Source organism: Psittacula echo (assembly GCF_963264785.1).
Source record: "Psittacula echo genome assembly, chromosome: 3".
Lineage (NCBI taxonomy): Eukaryota > Metazoa > Chordata > Aves > Psittaciformes > Psittacidae > Psittacula > Psittacula echo.
The window spans coordinates 15,217,181-15,243,524 of NC_137736.1; the positions used below are offsets into that span (position 1 = coordinate 15,217,181).

Genomic DNA, 26,344 nt, shown 5'->3' on the forward strand with positions numbered 1-26,344 from the left:
GTGATTCCCTGAATTAAGGGAAAGGTGGTTTAAATCCTTATCATAAGTATTTATAAGTATATTATTGTTCATCAAGAGCATTTACAGTTTTTTATCATCCTTTTTGTAATCCCACTGCACCAATTGCTGGTGTTTGTATAATTCACTTATGTTTGCTTTGGTTAAATGTTCACCTTTATATTCAATACAATTACTATGCCCAGTTTCAGCAGGGTTTGTTGCATGTTCTGAAGGTGGGGTCATTTTTAAAGTATTTTATAGGCATACGGTTAGCTTATTATCTACCTGTTTGCATTCTATATAGACTCTACATTGTACAGCTGTTGGGATATACAGGTTACTTCAAACAAAATTGAGTTTAGTGTATTGTACAAAGAAATATCCGCTAGAATGCAAAGAACAGCCACTGAACTTACTCATCTTCAAATACCTACATGATATTTGACAGCTCTCATTTCAGCCAGTAATACTTGTGCTCAAGCCTGTCAGAATTTATTTTAATAGGACATTAACAGAAGAGAGTAAAATTTGGCAGTAGGATCCAGAAGTGATGCACAGATAGAGTCTCACCTGTATCCACTTATCTGGAATCGCCATGGCTAGTCGATAATCAAAACCCCCTCCTCCCTCTGCAACAGGACGACAAAGAGCTGGCATTCCGGAAACATCCTTTAAAAAAAGAAAACCCACACAACATAATTTGCACAGCATTGCAATTGGTAGTTCAGATTTTCCACCATACAATAATACTTCTATACAAACACTCCGTAAACTATAAACAGCTTCACAGATCGACCGGTTAAGGGAGGGGGAAAAGGATTATAAACCCCACAATAGTGAGTAATTACTATACACAGATTTGCTGTTTGAATGCAAATGTTAAAGGGAAAAGCATTATGGCTTTCCTCATCAAATACTCTACTACACAGTGTTTTAATAAAGTAGGTATTTGAAGGAGAAGAGACCTCAGTAGATGCAGAATTTGAAATAATTAGCTCTCTTGAGCTCCACATAATCAATAGCAAGCAGAATGTAGTCCACAAAAGACAAATTAAACCTTCATTTTGTTTATTGATATTTTGCATAAAGAATGACATAAAAATAAAAGGGTGAATATACAGTTCAGTAAGGAAGAAAAATACAATCTCTACTCTTTTCCTAACTGCATAAACCCCAAACTATTGATCCAGTTAGCCCTGGAGAATGACATGCTCTTACTGCATAATTTTGCAGTTTCACATTGATGGAGGCTGATCATTCTTATATTTGAAAATAAAAGTTATTAAATTGTTATTTGACCATTGTTTTCATTTAATTATGACATTTAATAAAAAATTAATTTAATTAATCATTTAATTATGACACCCTTTTTCTAAAGTTGGGTTACGTGTAGAGAAAATGCAGATCTCCAATAATTACAAAATATGTATCAGTGCTCAATTTTATTCACTTCTGTCAAGGAGAAGCCATGCCACCACAATGCTTATGGATGAATATAAATCTCTTGTGCCTACACACTGGAGAATTTATGGAATTAAATTCTGACTAGAAATAGGGTTTAATTAGGAAGCTCATTCTGGTTTTCTGGATTCAATCCAGTTTTCAACCCAACTGCTGCATTAGACTAGTGAAAAAAATGTTTTTGCTTGAAGTTATACATACATACGCATACATGCATATAGACACAGACATCTCATACTGACATAAGGGAGGAGACTGACCAGATCTGCATGAAGCTCATGAATGGCACCTTGGGGGGGGGGGATCCAGAGGGACCCTGACTGGCTGCAGGAATGGATCAACAGCAAGCTCAGGAATTCCAGAGCAAGGGCAATATTCAAATCCTGCCCCTCAGACAAAGCCCTGCATCCATACAGGCTGGGGAGCAGCTCTGTGTGGAAGGCCCTGGGGCTCTGAGCCACCAGCAAGCTGAGCAACAGCCAGCAGCCTGCTCTGGCAGCAGTGACAGCCAGCAGCAGCACTGGCAGGATGAACAGCAAAGCCAGGAGATCAAAGGAGGGTATTATCCCCCTTCACTCAGCAGTCGCTAGATCACACAGAAAACTGCATCCACATTCCACATGCTGTGGGTACCAAATAATGAAGCAAAAATTCTTTCCAAACTTTTAGATATTACAAAAGCAAGTTCAATAGCTCTCCTGAGCCAGTCAGAAAAGATAAACACAGACTAATGGTCTCCATCTTTCAGGACAAGATGATCTGAAACAAAAGGTTTTCTCTGTGATGCTATGATGCCTACCTGGCCGAGGTCTGAGGCTGAGATTTAAGTAGCCCCCACCTGCTTCAGTCATTATTTGAAAGTCAGACTTTTGAGAAGCAGAATTCAAAATTTAATACTATTTTCACCTAACTACAGATTTTTCTTGAACAATTAAAAAAAAAAATAAATAATTCAGCAGTATTTGTCCAGTATATTTTCCACCAAATGTAAACAGCAAATGTCTAAGCATTTGCTCAGACCTTAGTTTGAAATATGATGCGTATAAAACAACCCAGAAAGCTCAGCAGTAGGGTTTTTTTGCCTCTTTGTTTTTCCAATACTTCAGGCATGATGCAGTTTTAACGTAACATTTTTAGTTCTCATTATACAAAACTTTAATCACAGCTTTATTTTGAAGGCCACAATGAAAAATAAGCATATAGTCAGTAATACCTAAAAAACTTAGAAATTAATAAGACGGTGAATATACAGAATACTAACAAGCTGTAAAAAAAAAGATCAGTTAATTAAAGAATATATTATAATTAGTTATGGCTAGACAAAAGCATTCTTCTCATGTGGCACTCATTCAGTCATCATTATAGGCAAGCAGACATTCTTCATTGCCTTTTATAATTTTCAATTATGTCAATAGTTTCTCCTTCCAAAATTCTCCTTTAACCATGCAGCACATTAATCAATTCTGTATTTCATGTAGCGACTCCCCCAGGCAGAAAATGATGTATTGAATCAGCAGCAGTTTCCAACTCAAGCAAGACAAACTGAAGTCATGTCTTGCTAAAAAAGAATTCTTGGCCCAGGTAATACAAGCAGACTGAACTCAGAATTTCATTAGTAGGAATGCTCATAATCTAAAACTACCTAGAAAATGGAACAAATTTCACTTCAAACAAGCCTACAGCTCAATAAAACCATCTCAAGTTTACTAGTGACTGTTCATCAGATGATGTTTTTGCTAGCTTGTTATTAAGCCTTTAGTAGTGATTGTCTATAATATAAAGCTTTACCCTAAGTACAAAATTAAGTTAAGGAGTATTTCAGTTTCTGAAGATAAACAGAGAACTCAAGCACACAAAAAGTTTTTTTAGAAATTCATACAGACCCTAAGACATCAGACAGATGCACCTTTTCCTTTTAAACAAAAAGAATTAGTTAAACATAGTAACAGAAAAATCCTCAAGGTTTACATGGTTTTTCTCTTTTAGATCAAGAAAGTATGAGTGAAAACACACCTATTCTTAGAACTTCAATGCTCTGTTGTTTCATACTATTAAAAATTCCATGTGCCAACAATAGCATTTTTCAGTCACAAAAATTTAATTGATCTCAATCAACTCAAGTAATTAGTCTATTTACTCCCTCAGAAACCTGGAGAAACTGAATACTACATTTAAATTAGCATACACATTCAACATGCATAAATTTATTGCATTTCTTTCAGAGGGGAACTGTCAATTATGCCGATATAATTCCAAATAGCCAAAACCACACTAAGGCTGTTAATCTTTAGTACCATGAATCATCAGCTACAAACGGCAACCAGGCAAAAGCAATAGACAAATAAAAACAAATCTTACTACAAGTTCAAAGAGATAAAAGAAATCCCTACATTAATTAATGATTCATTTATGCAAAGAATATTCCCCAAGTGCATATTCCAGTTGCTTTTCCCCCTAAGGCAAAGTCTGTCCACTAATTAATATTACTCAGCCTATGTCACTCTTTGAGTAGTGACTTGATAATTAACAGGAAATTCACATCCAAAGCAATCAATATTAATGTGATTGAGGGTGGCAAATTCTGATCTTACCTCTGCTATGGTTATGCATTCTGGATGCAAGAATTTAATCATGTGGTTGGCCAGCATTAGATAACACAAAGCATCTTCATCCACATGTAGGCCAAAATATTCATTGTAATCTCCACTGAATCCTGTGCCTAATAAAACAGGAAGTTTTAAAGGCTACAGTCACTTAAAAAAAAAAAAAAAAAAAGATATTTTGCAATATGCAGTTTTATAAGCACCAGATTTGTTCATAATTCCAGATCTATCCATATAGCAGCACACCAAGGTATTAGCAACTCTGGATTTTTTTGTGCATTCAGTGAATTTCATAGCACAATTTCCACAGCAACAGAAGTGCAACAGGACCGCTGAGATTAGAGCTGATTAAATTACTTACCAATCCCATGATGGTGATACAACATAGATGTAACACCATCAAATCGGAATCCATCAAAGCGATAGTCTTCAATCCACATTCTCAAATTAGACAGAAGGAATCTCAAAACTTCCCAGCTGAAATAACATTAATATATTTTATAGGCTTGAGAAACCTTGGGATCAACTAGAGTTTCTTATACCATTACCATGTTCCCCACTTGCACATATGGTAGTACTGGACATTTTACCATTTTAATGACCTCCCCATTCTTCATTATCCTTTTCTTAAAAAGTTTCCTTAAATCTTTAAATCTTTATCTTTTACTGCACATAATTTCAATATTCCAGATAGGGGTTTAGCAGAAATTGACAACTATCTATACAGACTAACAGGTTAGTGTTTGAACACTTACGCTATATTTTAATACTCATACTTGCCACTGTACTTTTCCTTTGGTTCCCTAAAGATGGTTATACTGTTAGAAAAGATATAGAAATGGTAAGAAAAATAAATAGGTAAGTTTTGTCCCCAAGATTTTATGGATTTACAGCTCTTTCTTGGCATAACCGAAGTTAAAAAGCTGTTGTCCCCAACTGCCTCCCCCTGTTATTTACAAATCACACATCCACAGTAACTTATTAAATCATCTACTGTGTTGCAAATTTACACATTTAAGGAGTAAACCAACTTATGGAAGTTGAGGAGTTTGGAATAACAGGAATAGGATATAACGCACACACAAACGAAGTGCAGACATGAAATCAAAACTATAAAAGAGGTTCCAAAGCAAATAAGCATGTGGAGGCATTTATGAACAAAATTTGTATTTAAGAACAAAACACTTTCAGGAACAGTTTTCTAACTGAATGCATGTAGTTGGCATAAGGCAGTGAAGGAGACTCTCTCTCTGTTTCCCTTTAGCAGATGCTGGAGACAGCAGACTCATGAGTCAACTCTGACAAAAGGAACAAACTCCATTTTGACCAAAAAAGTCTCTGCCTTCCTTCCTCCCTCCCTCAAAAAAAAAAACTCACCTTCTTATGAAGGATGCTTTATCACATGAAAAGATGGGATGCTTTGGGCATACTATAAAGCCGATAAATCCTGATCTCACCGAATAGCCAATTCTTCTTTACTCCAATAGAATTACAATATTTCTCCTTTTCTTTGCATGTACTGCACACAGATATCCATGTGTGCATATAAAGACAAAAATATTACCAAATCAAAACCTCCAAATTTAGGAAATGCAAATCAGTTCAATGTGAATTGACTCCATTCAATGTCTTTTCTGGGCATGCATTACAAGGCAAGATTTTTTTGTTCCATCCCTGTGTTTCCGCACCTCACCCCAAATCACCCAGTTTACAAGACAACACTATACAAGCAAGATCTCAGAAGCTTGTCTACAGAGCCTTTTATATATTTATGATTTCTCAGCTGAAATAATTTGCAATAAGAATGCTCTGATATCAAAAGGAATAGAAAGGTATCAGAAGCCCTATGAATTGGCAAGCTGGTCACAAAAACACAACTTTGTGAAAACACTCACTAGATCTCTTTCCGATTCATCATCAAACTTTCAGAAAGCTATTTGCTGCAAGCTAAACACTGTGAGTGAAGTCAAAGCAGCAGCTGTATTGCAATAAAACTCCTGTCTCACACAATTAAGACAATGAACATGCAAAGCATAGATTAATTGCTACAAGCCCCAGCCAAACTTAAAAGATATTTCTCATCATTACAGGATACTTGACATCCTAACCTTAAAATTCTTAAGATAGTGAAGAGGATTTGTGCATTTGTAAAACACACACAGAAGTCTCAAAATGGGTAACAAATGTAATTTTTTCTACCATTCTTGGCACTGAAGACTGATCTTTGGAAAAAGATGGAGGACCAGCATGAAAATAAATTGTAATGACTTTTACATGAAAAAGCAAGGACAGAGACGAACAAACAAGATGAATTTGTTGAACCAAAAGATCAGTTAGCAAATTGATGAGATCAAAAACCTGAGTAGGAGCAGCAGATGTTTTCCAACCATCTGATTGCACATGGGAGAGAAGATTGTAAATAAATCAATAAACAAACATATTAATTCTGACTCTAAACTTGGTAAAATTCAGGTTTAGTATAATTTCTAAGGATGTCAACTAGCAAACACATTGACTTTTAGAGAGAGAACTCCACAGTTCTGACACACAAGCCAGCATAACAGTTGTTTTGAAACATGCAAATCACACAAACCTTACAGAGGGTCATGATTTCATCCAACCCAATTTGTTTACAGAAGCAGCAGCATTAGAAATAGAAGTTGACAGAAGCAACAAACAAAAAAGCAAAAAACAACTTTGCAGCATGCCAGTAGAAGCCAAAAATCACAGCGTAACTGAAATACATCCACCCTAGGAGCAATAATTCAGGAAGATTTCTAAAAGAAGTATATTCTTATAGTTTTGCAGACAGACATGGAAACAGGATAGCATTCATTAAGAACGTAATTTCTTTCGGGCAAAAGCCATATCTTAAATTATATCCTAACATTCTCTCACATTTTTGCATAGCATAAAATTGAGAAAGCTCTTTCACTGCATGAATGATCTAAGAGAGGAAAAATATATGCTGTATTATCATGAAGGAACAGAGTGACTTACACTGTAAGAATTTTAAGTAAATCAGAATTCACTCAGACATTGTTCAAAACAAGAGGTCTTTGCACAGAAGTCTTGCTGTTATTTCTCCCCTTTGGGGCCAACTGTCCCCCTTGGGACTTTCACATTAACAAGAGATTTCTCATTTGAAGAAGTGAAATGAGCACTTCTAGCCAGATGAGCTGGTTTCACAAGGTGATGAGAAATTTAACAACTTTCCGATACTAGGTCAGCAGAAAATCTGAATCGCTTCTAACTAATACTCATTATTTACTTTTTTCCCTCCTGCGCTAATAAAAAAAGCAAAATAATAATTTACCGTAAGAATTCTAAAATCCAACCCATGATGAATGCAAAATACTTAGATGTGAGCATGTAATGCATTTAAACCAGTTACTTTTGTCACTATGGGCTAAATAATAATATTGGCTGTACCTAAAGCAATTTGAAGCTGCAATTCTTGAACCATATCAATGTTCATCATAAGGACCTGCATTTATTATTATGTACTATAGCAAATGAGTGGAACTGCTGACCTTATCTATGATGATTTACCTGTTTTCAATTCTGTTTAATTAACACACAGTAGCACTGAATTGCTAAGATGTTATATTTCACGTTATCCCCAAACATTTCAACATCTGACTTAAACGCCACCAATGGATTGCTGAACACTGCTGAACAAAGAAACTGGTGCTCAACCTGATAACTTCAACTTTCAGTGAATCTGGTACAAGTTACGTTATGAACTTAACATCCATATCTAACACAGACATGGTTTTGTTTGCTTTTTTTCACCACTGTTAACCACCATAGACCAGTTTGCCTATTATTTAGCTGCCCTTTGAACAGTGATACAAAAAGGTAATCAGTCTTACCCTGTTTGGAAAACAACAAAAAGAATAAACTCTCTGTACTGCAACCTCCTTTACTTACACAGAGAAGTAATTCCTCTCTTCTTCTAGGTAATATCATTGCCAAGACTCAAAGCCACCTCTAGCCATAAGGGACTGAAAAGCTAAAGCAGTGCAGTAGGTGCCCACTTTTTAGCCAAGGGACAATCCTGAATGAGACTGCTAGACTGCTTTCAATACCCACACTCCTAATTATACCAAATGCCATTCTATGGGAACATACACATCTCTATCAGTCAACAGAAAGTCAGACAGTCATTAAGAGACCAAAAGAGCTTTTGCTTGGTGATCCAAGCTGCATTATGCCTGTAAAATGAACTTTACAGGCAACAAACAAAAAAAGAGCTATCTTTCTGGGGCATATGATAATCTGGGAGCAGAAAGGATCTGCAGCAACTTTTCTTGTATCAATCCCAAGAAAAGACAGAAGCAGTGAATCAACCTTTTTTCCCTGCCTTGATGTAGAGTGCTACTTTTTCTGGACCTAGCATTTTGGAATGCGCACTGCATGAATGCATCCTACACAGCCAGAAAAGAAACGATGTGTCCTATTTCAGCAATATCAATGTTAACATTTGGTCACAAAATACATTTTAAGGAGAAAGCTTATTCTGAAAACAAATTATGCTCATTAGTAGATATCAGTAAATGAGAAGTTACATTACAGGAGACTCAAGCTTTCAGTTTAGCATACACTGAATATTTAACATTATTGTAAAACAAACAGATTACAGACAAATTCCTGAGGACAGAGTCCTCTCCAGCTTCAGTTGCAGGAGAATTTAGCTGGTAAAAGTTTTCAGAATGGCTGCAACATTATTGCAGTGTTCTTGAATTTTTCTTTACAATGCCAAAGTATTTTGGATATAATTAAAATAAATTAATATGACTTAAATTGTTTTTCTAACACCCCCACCATAAACAACTGACCTAAAAGACAACCCACGTGGTCATGATCCCTTTTGTTAAGCAGTTCAAATCACTGCACTGTAAAGGTGATCTGGGGGCCAAGAGGGAACTTCCAAGCTAGATGCGTAAGTTTTAAGCCCTCTTGCTCTGCATCACAATCTTGTACATGAATAAGGCTTGAAATTAAAACTGGCAATAGCAGTAGATCTTTACATCCAAATCTTGGAAAGATGTTACTCATAACTACATTTTCTTGGGTGAGCTAATGGGGATAGTTCCCAGTTCTCAGAGTCCCACTGCTACTGGCTCAAGACTTCCTTAACAGGGTGCTTGGATCACCAAATATCTCTGGATCTCTTTCAGCCATATCAAGGATACAGAAACAGTTTGTTTCTTTTTCACTGAAGCCTCTGAATTTAAAATAAATATTAGCCTTAGATCTAGTTCCTTGAGCTTTTTTCTCAAATTTATCAAATATCTTAATTACCACCCCACTGTCTTCTTCCCCACTTACTGCTTACAATCAACTGCTTATCACTTTACCTCTGTTCTCTGCATTGTGAGGTTTTGTTTGTTTTAAAGAGAAATGTATCCACACCATGACTTTTCTGTTTCACTTGATTAGATTATGTTTGCTTTGCTACCTATATAGAATTCATAACACTGAAAGTAGATAACTTACATACTGAGAAGCAGCAAAGATGTTGACAGTGCCAAACGAAAAGACTTTTAACCTTCAATCCTTGGTCTACAAAGCAGCTTTAGCCTTTAAATGACGTTTTGAATGAAAAAGCATTAAATAATACAAATAACAGTGCATTACAGATCCCCAAGTTTTATCTTTCTTCAAGGTTCAGGATGGCAGTGAAAACATTAAGAAAGTTTCAATCAACAATTAGACAGCTTATGCTAAAAACTTTGTGGCTAACTCCCTTTACAGCTAAGGAAAAGTCCTCACTTGAGAAAACCTGACTGACATTGCAAACTCTCAGGACCCAACCATGGAACAAAGAGGACCCACTACTGAAAAAGAAAGCACACAGGTCACTGCAGACGGATAAAAGGCTTTGAGAAATCATAACTGCTATGCAATAAAAGCTTTAAAATTATTTGCCTGCTCAGGCTCATGCATGAGCAAACAGTACTCTGACATCAGTAAGGGAAGAAAGATCTACATTAAGAACACATGAAAGAATCTGAACTATAAGGAAGTAAATTAATAAGGACGAACACCACACATCTAAAATCAGGAAAGATAAGCAAAGCTGAGTACTAAGAGGCAGACATTTGAAAGCATACCAAATCTTAACCTCAGGAGGTACAGGGACAACATTCCCCCGAAGCAGTGCTAAGTTGCCTGACTTGCCAAACATTAACCAGTTGCATCTGTCCTAGACAATCTCCCTCTTACTAAATCTCAAAGAGCAGAGGCTGCACCAGAACACAGCAAGTGTTCTAAACTGAGGTACACAGTCTACCCTGAGGCAAAAAGGGAATGCAGTCCTTATAATGAAAGTCTGAAACACTAGATCAGTAATTACGATGGGGTCTCAGTATGACCTTGTGATTGAGAAACACTGCTGTAACACTGTCCTGAATTCACAGCCAACACCATCGCCCTACGGAAGGTTTTGCTACCCAAAGAGATAATGAAAAAAACCCCATCAAACTAACCAGCCCTCAAGGACTTAAAGAGCTACAGGAAGATACATCATTCTTAATTTACCTTGTCACAGTGAGTTGAAAAATGCCAAGCAAAGTGGATGTGACTTGTTAAAAGTCCACTGACAGACTAGAAGTTTCCTGTAACAGTTAAAAATTATGGATACTTTTATCAATACTCACTGCAGAATACATCTTTGCTTAAGCATTAACATCCTATTCTGTGAATTAAAATGGAAAAGCTCAGAAGTATTGCAGAATTTCAAGGCCAACCTTCAGGAAAAAGGTCCTTAATTATTAAAGCAGTATACAGAACAACTCATGAGCAGTTAAAGTGAAAGAAGGAGTATTTCCAAATTCAGAAGCATTTGTTCAGTGAAGATCTCAAGTCCTTTCCCATACTAAATGACACCGGTTTCTATCAGTTAACATAAAAGTTAATACTGGTATATTAGCTGCATATAGGACTGCACGATCATTTCTGTGGTGCCCAATTATTTCTATAGTGCCCTTTTCATGGGCAAAGCTCCAATTCTGCAGAAGCAACTTACAAAAATATATATACACACACACTTTCCTATTTAAAAAACTGTAATAAGCAGAATACTGGTTATTATAGCATGTATTTTGTGACAACCGATAATCATCGATATTCTGAGAATGAATAGTGAATAAATACAAAGTACTAAAATTCTAAATACTAATAAATAAAAATAAAATAACAAAGAATTCCTAATTTAATTGTAGTTAAAATATTTAACTATAGCTTTTAATTTTTTTAAGACTACGCAACAGCAGCAGCTTTGAAGATTAAGAGGATTTTCCATTCTAGTTAAAATTGCAATTCTAAAGTGCCATGCCACACAATACCCCTTCTGGATGCATTAATTCCGATCCCCTGAAGTCCAGTGTTATGCAGGGCGAAAACACACTTTCACTCACTATGCTGTAAACAATATAATAGCAATATGCATTTATTAGACTGGATTCATATTCACTAAATACTTCAGGAAAATTATTTCTTAGAAATGGGCATATCCTTTATTCAAATACAAGCAGTTGTTCTAAAATTCCCCCAAAATAAATTTTTTTTGCTTTCAAAATTCTACTTCATCTGTTGGTGCAAAGCAGCACTATACAGTAAGGTCCTTCAGGAGCTTCCTGTGCTAGGTAAATGGTGATAAACAGTCTAATATTTTCTAGGGGGAAGTGGGAAGATGGAGGGTAACTATTTCTCCTTGCTGGTTCTCCTAAAGTCACTATGACTGGCCTCAGGGACACATTGCTGTGTGTCCTTAGCAGCCAGTTCCTCTCAAGCGCTAGTGAACGCAAATAGGAACATCCCCAGTCATGCACTGTATGAACCCCACTGCAAACACTGAACACTGATTGTCTGCCCATCTAATTCCAGATCAGCGAAGCTATACCTAGTGTATCCAGAGGCACAAGCACACACCAAATAAGTTAGAGCTATCTGAAAACTGTTAAGAAGGCTTGCACACAAAAAGTGAAGTTTTCCTTGGTGCGTATCAGACCTGAGCTCAACTCTGAAAAGGCAACATTCGGCTGCATGGGTCAGAAAGTTGTCATCTTCTCTGAATTCCCCAGTTTTCAAGTGTTCAGATATTCAGTCAATGTTTTGGAAAGATTCAATTAGCTCTACTTAATTTTGCCAATGAATTAAACATGTTTATTCACACGTCTTTAATGAAAGCAAATATATTCATAATATATTCACATGATTTTACTGAAATCAAATTTGCACAAAAGATAAATTTTCTCCTCAAACAAATTATGGACAATAGTAAGTAGCAGTGCTCTAGACTTAAAACTCTTTCAGCCTAGTCCTATCTACACCCAGTAAATGAAATACTATGAAATAAAGCATTCAGTTATTTGCCATAAAAATGGAAGCAATAATTCAAGTATTATTCAGTAAAGGTTATGTCCTGCAAAATATGAATATAAGAACATCCCTGGAGGCAAAGCAGATAGGTACTTATTGTAATGAACTTTAATATTCTTGATGCTTTTTGCTCAGAGGGCTTCCTTAAGTAAATACAAAAGAAATCTGAGCACTGAAGACAATTACCTGCAGTTTTAACAGAGCCTTCAGGACACACATTTTAAACATGGAGAATGTCTCAAAAATAAAGTTACAAAACCCTTTAAAGTGCTGACAAAGCCTACATGGGTTCCAGCTCCGATCTGGATAACATCAGCACTCGTACCACTCATGCTCTACCAAAGTGCATTAGACACTAATAAAATAAAAATTTTTGAGAACATTTAAACTTCTTTTCTCCCAAAATAAACTTATTGGCAAACATTACACTTCTTTAGTCACATAATCAACCCTGCAAATTAACAAACATCATTTATTGTTCTATGACATGCAACTAAATCCCACTTTTAAAATGTACTGTCAGGATTCTTCATGCAATTTAATGCAATTCATTACTTCAGTAATTGAACTGATCTCTCAAACTTTCAGAGCCCTGTTCAACACTGGGGGTGCTTTCAAAGTAAGTCTAAATGTAGGGTAGAAACAGCCAACAAACCATTACATATCAGGTGACTCACAATCTTAAACAGACCTTTATCCTGAACTTTCCTCTCACACTTCCAGAGTTTACAGTCAGCATAAACAATTGCTCTGGATACAGTCCAGAATGTTCTTTTTGGAACCATGGGACAGGACTGCTCAGTTGAATGACAGACATCAGCATGAAGGGCAGAAAACTTTGTACAAGGAACCACTACCTTCACAGAAAAAGGAGATTTCCGGTGGAAGGCTCAGAGACTGAAGGACTGCCTTATACGATCCCTAGCACAAGATTCAGAAAATGCCTGCAGAGGTAAGCAGTCATCTGGCAAAACCAATTTACACATGCATCAGTCCCTATTATCTTTCAGCAAGCACAAAATGCAAAGCTGTTCCATTTGCACAGAACAGCACAGATGATCTGAAGTACAGGGTTCATATTAAATAGGAACCCATTCTTAAGCACGGTACAGTATTTCTCAATTTGTTGCACTGCTCAAAGTTATGTTCATCAGGAACGTAATTAAAGAAAGATACTAGGTTACCTTACGCTATGCCAAATACAGTTGAGAACTTGTAAATGTACTACTTTTTATGTTTCATAAATGCCTTTTCATGTAAGAGAACTGAACACAGGTTTGTATTCAAAGACACATTTTTATCTCAATTTCCTACTATATGCTGTTGTTTCAGCTATATAATTTGCACTTCATGAAGATTAATACAGGAACAATAAGCACATTTATAATATATTGTTACAGTAACTTTGTTTAGTATATAACACATAGCAAGATTATTACTTGGAATGGCAAAATAGCTACAATGTAATTTTTCTATCAATTCAGAGCTATACTTTGTTTTATTTACGATTCTATTTTATAAGAATTAAGCACATATTTTAAAACCTTTAACAATCTGAACATGTTTTAACATACCCACTGTCTTTCTACAGCCACCAAGTTTGCAAGTTCCACCAAAGACATGCAGGAAAGATACTGTGCCAAAATATATTCTGTTGTAGTCCCACTTCAGATGGTATGTCGAAAACACTCAGAACTAGAATAATCAGTGTCCTTAGATATAAATTATAAAAAGTATATACTACTGTCTACAGATTATTTGGAGAACTGTTTGAAAACAAAACACTCCTCCAGACCCCAAAAAGCTTTGAGCACTGTATTTACATTTTCAAGTCAAAGTGGAAGCTCTCAAGTCAAGGCAAAAGCATCTTTTGATGGCATTTTAAAAATCAACTTACATTGCTGAAAAATATCCGATTACTTGTATATCATTAATGGAACCACAGAATGGTTTGGGTTGAAGTTCAGGGACACCGTCCACTAGAGCAAGCTGTTCAAAGCCCTGATCAACCTGGCCTTGAACACTGCCGGAGATGGGGCATCTGCAACTCTTTTGGGCACCCTATGCCAGCGTCTTATTAAATTAAAAAATTAAAATTTTCTTAAGTTTTGTCCAACCTTAATCTACCCTATTTCAGTTTAAAACCACTGCCCTTTATCCTGCCACTTACCTTGTTATCTAAGGTCCGCCTTCCTCATAAGCCCCTTTAAATGCTGAAAGGCCACAACAAGGTCTCACCAGTGCTTCCTCCAGGCTAAACAACCCCAGCTTCCTCAGTCTTTCTTCATAGGAGAGTTGTTCCATCCCTCTGATCATTTTTTGTGGCCCTCCTCTGGACCCACTCTAACAAGTCCATGTCTGTCTTGTGCTGGGGACCTCAGAACTGGATGAAGTACTCCAGGTGGGGTATCACAAGAGCGGAGCAGATGGATGGAAATCGCCTACCCCAACCTGCTGTCCATATTTCTTTCTACACAGTCCAGGATATGATTGGCTTCCTAGGCTGCAAGTGCACATACCTAGTTCCTGTCCAATTTTTCATCCACCAGTACTGTTCCCAAGTCTTTCTCCATGGGGCTGCACTCAGTTCATTCCCCAGCCTGTGCTGATACCGGGGATTGCCCCAAACCAGGTGCAGGGCCTTGCAACTTGGCCTTGTTGAACCTGCTGAGGTTCACATGGGCATACTACCTCAGCCTTGTCAAGGTCCTTCTGGATGGCATCCCTTTTCTCAACTGAATCAACTGCACCACTCAGTCTGGTGACATCTGCAAACTTGTTGAGGGTGCACTCAAATCCCACTGTCATTAATACAGATATTAAAGGGTACCAGTCCCAATATGGAACCCTGACAGATTCCACTCGTTACTGATCTCCATTTGGTTGTATTAATCTACAAGTATAATTAATACTCTGGAAATATGTATTTATTCTTAGCAGCAAGGTTTTTCCATGAAATGCCATGATTTTCAACTAAAATTAAAGCAACTGTTCCTACTACAGATATCTCCTATTTCAGACCATATTTCAGTGCAACTATTACTGATTCTGGCTTAAAAGGTAGCAGAATGATGGCAACTTCTAATAAAAATGCAAGTCTGAAGTCAAAACCTCATAACCTTGTGGAAAACAAATTTTGTTGTCAAGGCCAGGATAAAACACAAATAAAGATAAAGCTAAGATTCTCTGCAATACTTTAAAACAAGTTTGCCATCCTGTATATTGAGAGTTCATCACACAGGCAAACAAGTTGCTCATACCCTGCACTTGGTGAAGCCATTCTTTCTAAACAATCTTTCCCGTTTTTCCAAATCTGGATAACGGTCCTGTGCTAAAAGGAAGCGCAGATGCAACCTGCAGAACATTCATTCTTTCCAGTACACACTTGATTAGTTTATAAGAATGCTTTATCTTACTACTTTCTGTAAGTCACTAGCTTTGCTAACCAACATTGGATAGGCATCAGAAATAACATTCAGCTTAATGTTGTTGCCATTTATCTATTTCCTGATAGACTTTCAGTTTCCTTCACATTTAACCCAATGACAAAAAAAATCACCATGGAATTTCTTATAGCACAGTCAAAGTAGATTTTCATCTTTTCCAAAGCCCTCATCCAGAAAGGTGGTGGCAAAGGAAGCCCAAAAACATCAGTAATGCAAGCTTTAGTGTTTTGTAGTTGACTTCCTGTTTCTTCTCCACACATTCCCTTTGTAAATAATCTTTGGGGTTTAAGCATTAACCCCAGAATGGTCATAAGCCCCAACTACTACATATGCTTTGCCTTAAATATTTATTTCCATTTTGCAGGAAGAGAAATACAGGATTTCAGATTACAGGGGAGTGAAAAAAACCTAAGATCTAGAGAAACGAACACTAAACATTCAAACCCAATGACAGGGGAGAAAAAGCAGTGGAAATCTCTCAGTGTTTGGCTGACTCTGATTACTCAGATTCACCAATCCTTTGAATATAGGAAGTATTAAGGGAATCTAATGCCAAGAGCTAAATTTCAACAACAAAAGAGCAATTTTACCTATCCTTGTTCTCCATAAGGCCATCTGTACATCTGGCAATTTGCAAACTTATGCTATTTATTTCCTTAATTTAAACACAAACTTTAAGCGCTTGCTCCTGAATGCCCAAGCTTAATCTGTTTCAAACTAAATAACTTAAAAAAAGAAATCCATCAATTCTAAATTACATAATTCAGAATAAGAATTAGTTTTGGCTCATAGCTGTGACTACTTTTAGAACTGCAAAAGGTCATTCTTTTAGACAACCTTGGTACACGAAATAATGAAGTCTATAAAAGTTTCTTTTGCATGAACAATTCTATTATTATTTTTTTCTAATTATTTACCATTCTAATGTGTTGTCATAATAAATGAAACAAAAACTTATGTTTTTCCCCATAACCTTACTTGCAATGACTAATTATACATACATACAACCCCCCATACTTTTACTTAACATTTCTCCAGAAAACTTTATTCTCAGCTCTTCCCTTGAACAGATTGAGATGTCTCCTACAGAAGAAAATTATGACAGTACATAGCAATGACTTAGTATACGGATGTGCTTTTTCATTCTTGTGCTTATCTGTTCATATGCAGCTATCCTTATAACTACATTTGACAGGACTTACTGAACAATAATTAAATTGAAGAAAACAAGAACAGTAAGGTCTACAGAGTATAACTTGTACACTTACTTCCCTCATTCCAAACTAAATCAATTGTGTAGAACTACTTAGAAAAAACTTTTGTGTCAACTATCTAAACTAATAATGATTATCTCTGTGGTGATGAATTTGTTTCTAAACTTCATAACAATTCTCAGGAGATTACAAGGAACTGCAATATACATATATAAAAATATAAGGTAAAGAGTCAGCCTCTTTGTTAAAGAGAAGATACAGGGAGGAGCCAGGACGAACAGATGTTTTGACTGCAGTTCTCATGGCAACCTACACAGAATTCTATGAAGCCACCTCTTTTACAAGGAACCGACTGTTGTGGTTTAAGCCCACTGCTCTCAGACTGCGAAAACGCAGCACTGCACCAGCCACTAAGAAGGAGAAAAATAACTGTTGCAGCTGAACTCAGGACACTGACCAAAACAAATGCATGGGAAAAAAGACAACCAAGCAAGTTTAGTGTAATATGCTTTTTCAAAATAAAAAAGTTGAACTCTTTTTCTAAACCTGGTTTAGAACAATTTGCTTTGCTCTCAGGATAAAGCTGTTCATATAATGTTTTCCTTATTCATTAACACATATTTGACAGGATACTCTATTTCAGTTCTTCAGACTTGTCCTGTATCAGTCAGAACAGAACCTAGAAGAAAACTCATCAAAAGCTACACCAAATCCATCCATTACTATTATAATGTGACCACTGTAGAACCAGTTTCTGTATCTTCATTAAAATTGCACCAATAATTCTGCAAGAACTCAAATGAAATTTATCTCAATAACTCATCAGTTTCAAAGTCAAAGTAATTCTGGCACTTAAATAACCCTAAAGAGAACATCCAGATAAAGCTGAGTGAGTCCTACAGATCCTCCCTGAATTTTAATGCAGGTTCACCAACACAGTGCCATTCCAAATCACATCTTAGCCAATGGCTACAGCTAGGAAGCAATTTGGTAGGGCAGAGACAGCTACCATCCAAAGCAGCAGGCTGGCCTGCTCTGTTAAATGTATTGACTTCCTTCTCCAGTTTCAACCAACTTCTATGGACATGAACTCAGTCTTTATGCTAGTCCATGAAGTGACATTACTCAAGAAAACATGGCATCTCTTTCAAAACTGAAAGTAATATAACAGATTAATACGATTATTTGCAAATAATTTCTGATCTGCTGGCCATAAGTATGCTACTTGCTTCTGGAAATGCATAAAGGATTTTGATAGTCTATTGTTTTCTAATTTGTAGGTATGGCTGTTAGTTATTTTGTTTCCTGTTGTTATCAATTTTCTTCTCTCTACAATGAGCTTTCCAAACACAGATTTCAAGTGGATCTGTATATTATACAACACATACACAGTAGAATCAGAAAAAACTCCAAACCTACACTTGTGTAAATGATCCCATCTTCCTTCCCTGTAATAAGCAGTACGATGCCTACTTTTCTTCCAACCTAGAACTTCTTCAGATGAAACCCTATTAACAGAAAGTCAACATTCCCCATTTCATTTGTAAAGTTTCTTTAAAACCCTTTCTCCACAATCTTCTACTCACAACAGATACTGCTTGTATAACCTCCTGTAAGAATGCTGTGAAAGTTGTCAATTTAAGTGTGGAGTACTAAACGCAAGATTATTATTACCTTTCGACTGATGAGAATTAATTCCCTACAGTGTGATGAATCTCTTCTGATTTTAGATCTCTATTGAAATAACATAATCAGCTTCAGGTAAGAGTGACTGCATCTACTCAAGATATGACTGAATTTAATTGGCTACAAGCAGTGAGCTCTGTATTTCAAAATATGCTACTTGACAAAATTTAGAACAATTGGCCGCATTTTTATTCTGTGCCTTTTATTCACATGTAAATCTACTGCTTTATTATAATACCACTTTTTGTGCAGCTAAATTGTAGAAGCTTCACACAAAGCTGTGATTGCCATGTTGGAGGTTAATATGGGAAACTGGACACTTCAAAAAGAGTGTTACACATTCTTACACAGCTGTGGCTTAACCCTAGCCAGTAACTCAGCATACACACACCCCTTCCCATTCTACTCATTAGGGTGCGTGCTACCAAGCAACAACTAAAACATTGGTGTGTTATCAGCATTGTTGCCAGACTACAGCCAAAACACAGCACTGCACCAGCTACTGAGAACTCTACCCCAGCCAAAACCAGGATGTACCTGAAGCTCTGAGTTTCAGAGTATCTGTGGATTTAAAGCCACACCGTCTATTATACCAACCTAAGCACAGTGCAAGAAAACAACCTTCTAGATGAACACTTAATTAACAAAATAAAAAAATTCCACAACAGGCCTAGACTGCATCTACTATAAAGTTGCATCCATAATACATGACTTTTTTTGCACTGCTATTATTTTAGTCATTCTGATTATATTGCAGTAAGTTCCAATATATCATCTTTTCTCTCAATGCTTCCAGTATTCATTCCCTTCAAGAAAGGCAATTCACCGCAGTGTCCCCATTCTCAGAAGTGCTTACTTGCTAACAGCCACAATGATTACTAAAAAGAGGAGAGAAAAAAACAAGAAACAAGGATTTTCACAGACATTGAAAGTCTCAAACTTTAACATTTTATAAAGTACTTTTGTGCCTTTACAGTCTCCCTCAGTGTCCAGTCTATTTGAAGCAGACGGCTAAGAACATAAAAAAACCATCATCTCACTATTACATCACAACCAGCGCTTTCATTCAATAGTCATTAAAAACCCTCAATTTTTGGCAGCCAAATCCAATAATTCCAATTAATATTATGGGGATCTCTAAATACAGAGCTTTCTAAAATAATTTAGTGAAGGGAGACTGACAGGATATTCATTAAAATCAGCATAGGTGAAGGTTTTACATCATGAAACAACTTACATCCCTGCTGCTGCTGTAATTACCATAGAGTCAACAAGATTCAAAAAGTCTAATGAAGGAGAATCTAGCTCACTGACAACTATCACTGCATTACCTTTAATCTACCTGGAATTATTGCCAAGGTATCTATCTCCCCAACAAATATATATCTGTGACAAACATGAGATGCCACTGGATGTCATTACTACTGCATAAATGGAGTTGCAAGAATACCACCTGTACTTGACTAAATCCTCAGAAGCTGCAGATGAGAACAGAACTAGGAAGTCAACTGCTTTGTGTACAATGCATTAATTCTTTGGTAATTTTCCCTTGCTGCATTTTCCTCTCCCTTCCCTCCTGATGGGGGGATCAGCTGTGTCCAAAAACCTGTATAGCTTTAACCTCTAAGGAAATCGCTTAGTTGAGTTTGCTCAGCTTAGCAAACTGCTTAGCTGCAAAGTCTTTAGATTTGAGCTATGCAAATAAGGAAGATTAAGTTACAGACAGAGATAGGTTTGTTACCAGCTCAAAGACTCATAAGGAGAAACATGGAAAGGTAGAAAACCAGAAGAAAACCACAGTCTGAAGAGGGTAACCCAGCTCCAATCAAGGGTCTGTTACAAGTCTTGGCAGCCTTCTTTCTCCCAGCTGACCAATGTTTGCCTGGCCAACAGTGACTCTTCAGGTGTCTTATTGGAAGCTATGAGTGTACTAGTATTTTTCAAATCCTACCTATCCTTTGTGTGGTGTTAACTAATAAGCAATAGTTTGCAGTCAAGTACACCTTCTTAGCATTCTGTAAAACACACATGAATAAAACAACCCTGAGATGGACAGTAAGACCACACGGAAGTTATCTTCATTTTGCAACTCATACTGATGTGCCAACCTAAGTGCATTAGTCAAGGAATCATAATCTTTAACACCGCAGCGCTCAAGCATCAAGTTATATCAATTTAAAATACTAAATATGCAAGTGTTATAGAGTAGCAGTGTGTCCATTTCTTCCTGAAAAATGGTATAAACCGTGGCAAAGCTCCCACATAAGGCAACAAGTTTCTGCTTCCACAGGTACTTAGAAGAGTTCAACACTGCAAACAACTTAAGCACCCACACACACACATTCTTTGGACAGCAATGTTAAGGGAATTATGACCCCAGACAGGTACCCTATTAAACAAACACTAACCTCTTAAAGATATCTTTCCTGATTCAGTCCACCTACTAATATATTACAACAGTGGCAGCTAAGGACTGGGAAAGTTAGCAATCAGAAGAATGGGGAAAAAAATCCAGGTGAAGAGCAGCTGTTTAATGAAAAAATAAATACTGACCCTAACAGGGGCTGCTGAGGATGTTAGAAGATCAACCTGCCTTTAAGAAGTCACATCCTAAAGTAGTGAATTACTATGTATTGACATTAGCAGACCTTTTTCCCCCCATATAGTACAACATTAAATCTCTGCAGGATTTAAACACTGGGTGGCAGAAAAGGCCACCGCCTCAGCATCCTAACATAGGTGTACTGTGACATTTTAGTCGCAAGAGAGCGCTCAAGATATTCATGTGACACTGGACAACAGGATGGGGAAGATGGGCCTTAGGTGACCCACACCACTCTGGAGGGGCAAACTGGAAGATAGGCCATCTAAAGCAGAAAATGAAACACATGCTTCAGCACCTGACAGTTCCCCAATTTCTGTTGCACTGATGGCAGGGCTAAAAGCAGTTTCTGAACTATAGCAGTTTATAACCCACTTTAAGAAAACTGAAACAAAGGTAGCACACTGAGCTACAATCAGCTGCTCCACCAACAGTTCGGAAGACCAAGCGGGAGAGAACATCTGCTTAGGCAGCAGATGACCAGCATGTCATTTGTTGCCCTGATATAAGTTGTGGCTTGCGGCACACAGTGCTTGTACTCTGAACACTACCTATAGCATTTCAGAGCACATCTGGTATGGACGTCACTTGAGACTTCATAAAACTGAAGGAGGAAGAAAAGACTAAAGAAAAGATTTCTCCCATTACACGGCTTAGTTAAATAAATTTCGTTTTCTCTTCCACACTTACAAGCTTTAATTTCCCAAACAGAAAATATCACCAACAAATACATACAAGACAAAACCTGGAGGTGGACAGACCAAAATATCCCCACTAGTTATGATTTGGTGCCTCCACAGAATCACCAAAGCATGGACACATAAAATCCACCCTAAAAAAAACGCACTGGCAGGGCCTCAAGAAAAGCCTCAGAAGAGATGCCAGGGATGTTTGATGGCCCCAGAACCTTACAACTAATGTCACCTTTTGTTGATCACACTGCTGCATTCAAGGAAGCAGGATTTCATAATTAAAACTGGAAGGTAAAGCAGCCTCTGACTTTTGTGCCAAAGTCTTCTCCTAAGTAGAGCAACAGCTTCAAGTTTTGGCTAAGTGCTCAGGTAAATGGTGTCACAGTATTAAAAACCTCAAGTTTGACTTCTACTGTTATTGATAAATGCTCACAGAAATGTACCAGTTTACTTATTGCCTCTTGGAACTGGAACAAGAAAGCACAGAATCTAACAAAGCCTAATGAGAAAAGAGGAATACACAGCTTGAAAAATCAAAATAATACTCTTGGATCTCAATAATCCTAGAAAGGCAGCATCAGTTACAGATTTTAATTATGTAGTGCAAAACAAACTTATCTTTGCTAGGTGATATCTTGTTCTCAATTCTTTTTAAATTGTTTTGGCTAATTATTATGTTAGACACATTTGCTATGGTAGAGAAATGAATCTAAATCAAAACACAATCAACCACTCCAGTTGTGATCCCACCTGGTCTCCAGGGTCTACAGCATGACTTCTAATGAACTTGGCAGCTGAATAGTCTTAGAATACAATTTGAGGAAGGAAAAATTGTTATACCTACCTGTGGGAAATTAATTACAAACAGAATCCTTATTTACATGTGCTTACATACATTTTGAGTGAGCTATCTTAAGCAGGATCACAGTACAGTCAGGGCACTTTACCACAAAATTAACCAGGTAGTGCCAGCTAGACTACAGGTCTGGAGCATCCCTTTTACCTTACAGCATTTCCCTTTCATGAATTCAGGGATAGGAAAGACAAGAGAAAGGATATAGAAGTTTGTTTTTTAAAAGTATTCTTGAAATAAGCTGCAATGCTCACTCCAGCTTTGTGGGTGTGTTTGAGCCGACTGCAGAGGGGGACAGGAAGGATGGGCACGGTCACAACCAGGAGGTGAGGTACATGAAGGAGAGGAAGACTTGGCAAATTAAGAAGTTTGAGGAAAAAAACTGCCCAGTTCCAGATTATAGAAAACTATGCCAAAGTTATGAAAGTGAAACTTATTTCTGAATTGGGTTTTTCCTCTTTCTTTAAAGCAGAGTTTATAGTAATTGTCTTGAAAGAAGATAAACAGAAAATATCTTTTTATCAATCCAGTTATTTTACCTCCAAATTCTCGTTTCACTGAAATTGAGGTTTTATTCTCCTGTGATACCACCTTGAACAGTATAACTTTTAAGATTTTAATATTTACCAGAAAGTTCACTGTTTGTACAACACTTGTATGAGCAATGGGCAAAACCAACAAAATTCTACTGCTCATGATGTGTTGTCTCAAAGTCCGTAATACAAAACATGCCTCACCTTCTTAAGTTGCACTATGGCGCGAGATACAACATCCAGGTTGTCCCTGGAACAGTTGTACTACTGCTTTTCTTGGAGCCACTCTCTCCTTACATAAACATTATTAAAAATACAGTACTCAAAATACACCACGGATATAGTCCTTTTTTGTGTGTGTGTGTGGATAGAGATATCTTGCCACCTTCTGTTATAGCAAGTATTCATAGATCCCTTCCCAGACAACTGAATAATCTTGCAAATGCTGTGAGACAAATTTACTTACATCTTGGCTTTCAAAGAACATGCAGACTACACTGATAAAGCAATTGTTTCTTAATCTCTTTCATGGCAGAGAATTAGTTTCTCTCAATTCCGAAGTAAACTGAGCATTCTTTGTATTTGATGTTTAAGTACCTGTAGATTTAACAATTCCTCCCACTACAGAAATAAAGGGATTTAGTACAAGCACTGTACAGGAGAGAAGGCTGCACAAGCTGAAGAGATTTGTCTCAGAAAGCAAGCTTCTCTGTATACCATTCAATAGACTGTGTTTGCTATCATTTATTTTCAGCAAACTTTGAACTTCTGCAAGCAACTCGAGTCTCTCTCACAGATTCTAATACTCCCCTCTTTCAGACTAGAGCTGCTTGTTTACTGCTATGGAAACTAGCAGCTATGTCAATCAAGCCTAAAAAGATAAAATCTTCAATGAAATGTCAGTTCTGATTCTTTCCCAATTTTGTTTGGGACCTGGACACACAAAAAAAAGAAAAGAAGGGAAAAAAAAAAACACCAAACCAACAAACAAAAAACCAAACAAACAGGTAATTTTTTAATCATTTCTGAACATCTTAGAATAAACAAGGCTGTTACATTTTTAAGCTTTAAACTATGTCTATAATCACACACAGAATATTTAGTGTTTCAGATATCATGACCAAAGAAGCCCTTAATGACTAAAACCAGTTCACTGCACAACTTCCCGTGCTTGCAGTAGAAAGAGAGATTTCCACAAAAGTTTGAAAAAGGAAACCCAAATTTGTTGCTGCATTTCACTAGAGGGCAGGAGATAGGGAAAGACGTATGAGGAATCCCATTATTTTTACTCATCAGTGGAGCATAGATTCAATTTCTCTGGTCTTCGCTATTTCCTAATCTCTTCTCTCTTCCTCACAGCTCTTCCCACTCCTCCTTTCCAGCATTCAGTCTGGCATCTATTCCAATCAGATAGCATGAAAAGTAATTATGCAGCAGTGTCCCTCCCAGACAAGTACAAGCACAGATCACTGATTGAACAGACCCATGTAGGAAGTTCTTCAGTTCTGAATAAATGCTTAACATTGCCCTTACTACCTAGAAAGGAGTGTGCTGTTTAACTTACAAAATCCTACCACAACACTCAATGCACCGCTTTCCTTCCCAGCAGGAAGAAGCTGTCTCTGCTTGGAACAGAGAAAAGTTCATAATTGCATGCAATTTACTTTCTCACTAGAGAAGTTAGTACTACACACTTGTTGATCATACATAAGCATAAAATGAAATAAAGTGTGAAAGACCATTATTATATTAAAGCTTTAAGATGATCTGAAACAACTGATTTGAAGACGAACTTACAGATTAATAGGAAGCTAAAATACATTTGTTATAATAATTAAAATCACAATTCAAAAAAGCCCCCTTAATTCATCAGTTAAATTGTTTCAAATAAAAAGTAATAAAGAGCAGCTCATCCTATTAAGTAACAGTGTGTAACTCACTTATTACATTGGTCACTCAGTTTAATTGAATTGTGAGTTACCGTGCAAGAGTTTCCATTAAACAGTTGACCTATGCTACGTAATATTACTTCTGCAATAGTGACCTTCTTAAACAGTTCCAACCTCCATAAGCTATGAAACTGTCATCCTCAAGAACACAGCCTATGAGTACAAGAAGACAAATCTTTTTTGGCAACTAAATGAATATACAAAGGTTTAAGGACATCTGCAACATAAGCATATCCAGTTAATGGCAATTCAGTGCAAGTGAGAGAAAAAAAGCCAGGGGAAAACCAGTAAGTTGAACTTAGAGCACACAAAACCTAACATTACAAAGAAATTAACAGGAGACCAGAACTCTACAGTAGCTGAGGCATAAGCCACCAAAGAAACCACTCCAGTGTAACCTTGAAAGGGTTAAACCAGAACTTTGTAGTTGGTAAGAAAGGCAAACAAAATTACCATGCATCTCAAGGGGGGCAAAGCAAATGGAATACGAGAGAAAAAAAACAACCCTAAATGCTATTATTTTATGTTAGGTTTTAAGTATTTAGCAAAGTTAGGAATTTAACTTAGCATATAGAAACTACTGAACAAGCCAAATAACTTTTCCAATTTGGCAAATAGTGTAGTTTTAATAGAACTGGTAAGAAACAGTAACAACTAGCACATCTGAAGTGACATTTTCTACTTACTTCGCATAGTCAAAGAGCCTGCTGTCCCAGAGCTGATGAGTTCCTTTAGGACCGGAATGGAAGAAACAAGAATCTGTACCATCAAATTTGTTGAGACCATCTTCAGAGTTTTTGGATGCATGGCTATGCACGACATCAAGCAGAACGGTGATGCCCATTGAGTGAGCAACGTCGATCATTTCTTTCAGGTCATCTGGAGTTCCATAACGGCTACCAACATGAAAACGTATC

The 26,344-nt window shown here is 36.9% G+C and overlaps 1 protein-coding gene across 1 annotated transcript in view; it reads right to left on the minus strand.

Annotated features, from left to right (window-relative positions):
* GBE1 (1,4-alpha-glucan branching enzyme 1) overlaps positions 1 to 26,344 on the minus strand; it is a 122,934-nt gene that overhangs the window by 35,629 nt on the left and 60,961 nt on the right. The window contains exons 7-10 of the mRNA XM_080613102.1: positions 26,114 to 26,323; positions 4,426 to 4,541; positions 4,053 to 4,180; positions 571 to 669 (exon numbers count right to left, since the gene is read on the minus strand). Of these exons, the coding sequence (XP_080469228.1) occupies positions 571 to 669; positions 4,053 to 4,180; positions 4,426 to 4,541; positions 26,114 to 26,323 (553 nt within the window). The remainder of the gene's footprint in view (positions 1 to 570; positions 670 to 4,052; positions 4,181 to 4,425; positions 4,542 to 26,113; positions 26,324 to 26,344) is intronic.